The sequence below is a fragment of the Parasteatoda tepidariorum genome, chromosome 10, assembly GCF_982258835.1.
Source record: "Parasteatoda tepidariorum strain Cologne lab strain chromosome 10, Ptep-v5.0, whole genome shotgun sequence".
Classification (NCBI taxonomy): Eukaryota; Metazoa; Arthropoda; class Arachnida; order Araneae; family Theridiidae; genus Parasteatoda; species Parasteatoda tepidariorum.
This window is the reverse complement of record NC_141764.1, coordinates 35,133,355-35,137,535: the sequence shown is the minus strand read 5'-3', so window position 1 is coordinate 35,137,535 and position 4,181 is coordinate 35,133,355. Positions and strand designations below refer to the sequence as shown.

At 31.6% G+C, this 4,181-nt stretch overlaps 1 protein-coding gene across 1 annotated transcript; it reads left to right on the top strand.

Moving 5' to 3' along the window:
• The first annotated feature begins 1,114 nt into the window (after nucleotides 1-1,114).
• On the top strand, nucleotides 1,115-3,786 carry LOC147802497 (uncharacterized). The gene is made up of 3 exons (XM_087152732.1): nucleotides 1,115-1,313; nucleotides 1,568-1,706; nucleotides 3,183-3,786. Exons 1-3 carry the CDS (start codon nucleotides 1,115-1,117, stop codon nucleotides 3,394-3,396), a joined length of 552 nt encoding a protein of 183 aa, XP_087008858.1. The 3' UTR covers nucleotides 3,397-3,786.
• Nucleotides 3,787-4,181: the final 395 nt, after the last annotated feature.

Sequence of the window (4,181 nt, the reverse complement as noted above, 5' to 3'; positions counted from 1 at the left end):
ATCGTACCTTGATAAAGCAGATATAAATATTGATTGGTATAATTCTGAAAGTAGTAACTAGATGGCAGTATAAGTTTTTATTTTGTAAATAAAACACGTGGTTTCTGCAAATGTATTAACTCTCATTCGTTTTACTTCAGATCTCTAGATTTCTATTTATTCAGAGAGAAAAATTTTCTCTCGAATCTATTAAATATTGACTTCATGGTAATAACTTCACGAATGAAAATGTTGACTAGAAAACAAAAAATGAAAACGATTAAGATGAATGAACAAATAATATAAAAAAATTATGTATGCATAGATAACCGTCGTTGAACAGCAGACCTACTTTAGAGTTTACTATCCATGAAATCTGTAGCCTTTGTAATTTTGAATCCAATCCAAAAGACAAGAGAACTCCAGGATCAAGTATTGGGAGAAATTTTGATTTCATGGAGGACTTTTTGATGGAGCCAACCCACATTTGCGGTACACGGAGAGGAAAACCGTGAAAACCTCCCACGGTTAAATAACGTACATTTTTTATGCATGCATATATAACTATCGTTGAACAGCGGACCCAATTTTGAATTTACGACTGCCCAAGAACTTTGTAATTTTGAATCCAATCCAGAAGACAAGAGAACTGCAGGATCAAGTATTGGGAGAAATTTTGACTTCGTGGAGGATCGGCCATCGCGACAAATAATTTTGAATTTTCATAATGTTGTGTGAACTCATCATGAAATGTTGTGGTTTCATTACATATTTCTGAATATTCACAAGTTAAAGTCATCGGGTTAGTAATATTACGAGCAAGAGCAAAATCAGTGAACATTTTAAAGCTAAAGGTTAGTTTCTAAAGGTTAGCAACCATGTATGGAGTAAAGTGGTACTCCTCTACTAGCATTAGATACATAAGCATACAAAGCATTGAAATCCTGAGTTAAATAAGAATTGTAACGCAAAGTTATATGCTTTCGGAAATGGAGCAACTTTTTCGAGAATAAGAACTGATCATAACCATGATCCTTTGACTGAGCGTGTGTTGCACAGAAAGATTCTGTCAAATCATATTAAAATGGAAAGTAAAAAAATTCACGAAAAGCCTGCCAAGCTAATTTTTTCAGCCATGGAGACACTGCCAAGTGCTGCTGACGTCCTAACAAGATGTGATTTAAAATTAATAAGAAATAACATTCCTAACTCCAGATTATCAGTGTTGCCAAAAATGCCAAAAGATTTACTCGAAGCACAAGATGTCCTGCAGAAAATAAATGTTAGCACTGTTAAAGGAGACACATTTTTATTGAAAAACGTGAAAGATGCAGGTATAGTTATGTTTTCCTGCCTTTCAAATCTGCAATGCATGTGTAAATGTGAAGTAATACTCGTGGATGAAACTTTTGATGCAGCTCCGAAATTTTTTATTCAAATGTTTACTGTCCACGGGTATTACAAAGAGAATTACATACCGTTTGTGTTTTGCTTACTAAAAGACAAACGAAAGGACAGTTATGCCCAGTCTGAGTGTGATAAAAGAGGGTTACGATTTTCTCCCAAAACCATCGTGTCTGATTTTGAGAGAGGGATACAAGAAAGCATAAGAGCAGGGCCGCCTCGAAAGAAGGAGGAGTTCCTCCTTCTTTCGAGGCGGCCCTGATAAAAGACACTTTTCCTGGAACTAAAATTATCGGCTGTCGCTTTCATTTAGCTCAAGCATGGTAAGTGTATATTTATTTATTTATTTTACATTATATACATTAATTTCAAAGTTTGTCCAATACGCTTAAAATGAGCCGCGATGGCTCCGGGGATAGAGCGTTTGCCTTCCATTAAGGCGAACCGGGTTCGAATCCCAGCGGATACGAATTCCGCATCCGGTTTGCACTGACCACAGCGCTGACGTGAAATATCCTCAGTGGTAGACGGATCAGGGGCTAGAGTCCCATTGCCTTCAGGCTAACCGCGGAAGGTTCTCGTGGTCTTCCTCTCTATGTAACGCAAATGCGTGTTAGCTCCATCAAAACGTCCTCCACGAAGGCAAATCTCTCCCAATATTCGATCCAGGAGTTCCCTTGTCTTCTGAATTGGCTTCAAAATTTCAAGGCTACGGAGTTGAACATTAATAGTCGTAAACCCAAAAATTGGGTCGGCTGTTCAACGACGGTTATAAAATACCTTTAAAATATGCCCAATAAATTAATGTGCAAAACAATTAATAAACAATTAATAAACTAATTAATAACATAATTGTGAACTTCTTCTGAGTTAGGAAAAATATATTTTTTCAAATAATTAAGGAGGAAGAACACTAATGCTTCATTATTTCATATCAATCGGATTTTAGTTTAATTTACATTGATTTTAAATGATTTTCAAATCAAACATATTGATACCATATATCGATATCAATCATACATTGCATAATTTCTGTTTACAGTTTCCATAAGCTTTTGTTCACTTTGCATTTTTACTAAAACTTTGAATATTCGAGAAAAGTCAGGATGACTGTGTTCAACAAAAATACCCTAATAGCAAAAATATGATTATGGCTAATATATTAAATAGTTTATTTTCACATTTATTCTGATATATATATAGTTTATATTAGTATATTCCAGTAATTTTTAAGTGAAAATACTAAGTGCAGAAGCTAAAGCACAATCTATGGCATAAAGAAGTTAATTAAACAAATAGTTATAAGCTTTTACTCTGATTTTCACCACCCAGTTTACTTATGACTTTGTTGAAAAAACCAGAGGTAGATTTCTTGCTTTTTTTTTAAATAAATAAATAATACAAATATCCCAAAAATCGTAGAAAAATTACATTCCTCGATAAAATAAGCAATGAAAATGAAATATCGTTATGATATATATGACAAATTGGAGTGCACAACAAACCCTAAGTAACATTTTAAGTCTTAAAAAAACTGATTTGTTGAACTGTTTAATTTTAATGAGCTACAAATTGCAAAAATCATAATAAACACTTGTCCCTCTTTCATATTTAGCACACATTAACACTTTTAAAATGAATTATTATTATTTCAATGTAGTATTAAGTTTAAAACATCTACTTAAAAATAATTTAGTGCATGCTCTTTAATTTGTATTTGCATTTTTTAACATTGCACTTTTTTTATTTGTTTATTATTTATTTCAAATTCATAATACTACAAGAGTGATCTTTTTCAGGTGGAGAAAAATACAACAATTAGGTCTTAGTAGGCACTACAAAGAGCGAGATTCTCCGACTGGAAGATGGTTGCGCTATTGTTTTGGTCTTGCATATTTAAGCCCAGAAGATGTCGAAGTGGCATTTTTTTTATTAATTGGGAATCAGATTTCAGAAGCGATGGAATTTGCTGATTATTTAGCAAAAAACTACATCGACGATCGACGTAGATGAAAACACGCCGTATCCTCCTTCCACGTGGGCAGCTGACTCTTCTGATCTGTGGCGGACAACTAATTCTTTTGAGAGTTTTCACAGCAGGTTTAGTTCATTTTTTGGAGCAACAAACCCTAACATCTTTATTTTTGTCAAAAACCTTAATTTAATACAAAGTGATACCTATATTAGAATAAACACCGCCGAGGCTAGTGGACCTCGAAAAATAACAAAAAAAGAACTGTTTATTAACGAAAAAATTGCCGAGTTTAAAAATGGAAAAATAGGATATTTTGATTTTTTAAATGCAGTGTCATATAAAACAAAAACAATTTAAAGAAAAATTTGAACAACAATAGTTAAAATATATTAAAGTTAAAAAAAAAAATTGAAGAAAAATTTGAACAAAAGTAGTTATAATATATTAAAGTAATAAACTAAGGTTCTATTGATTCTACTTGAATTGAAGCATTTGCCTTAAAAACAAAATAGATATTTTTTTAATAAATATTAATTATTTGAATTTTTTGAAGAAGATAAAGTTTTAACAATTTTGTGAATCATTTTAAAATCAGTAAATTATTTAATTTCTATAATGCCATTGCTATTTCATATTATAATTGTAACTTGAAAACTTATATATATATTGTATTTTTTTATATTTTTGAAATATTATTTATTCGTTTTTTGTTTCTTCAAAAAGTAAGAATAGTTATGTTAAAAAAACAACTTTGCCAAAATAGTCACGAATACAAATATGTCAATATGTTTGTTTTTACGTTTTTACTAGGATTTGTATATAT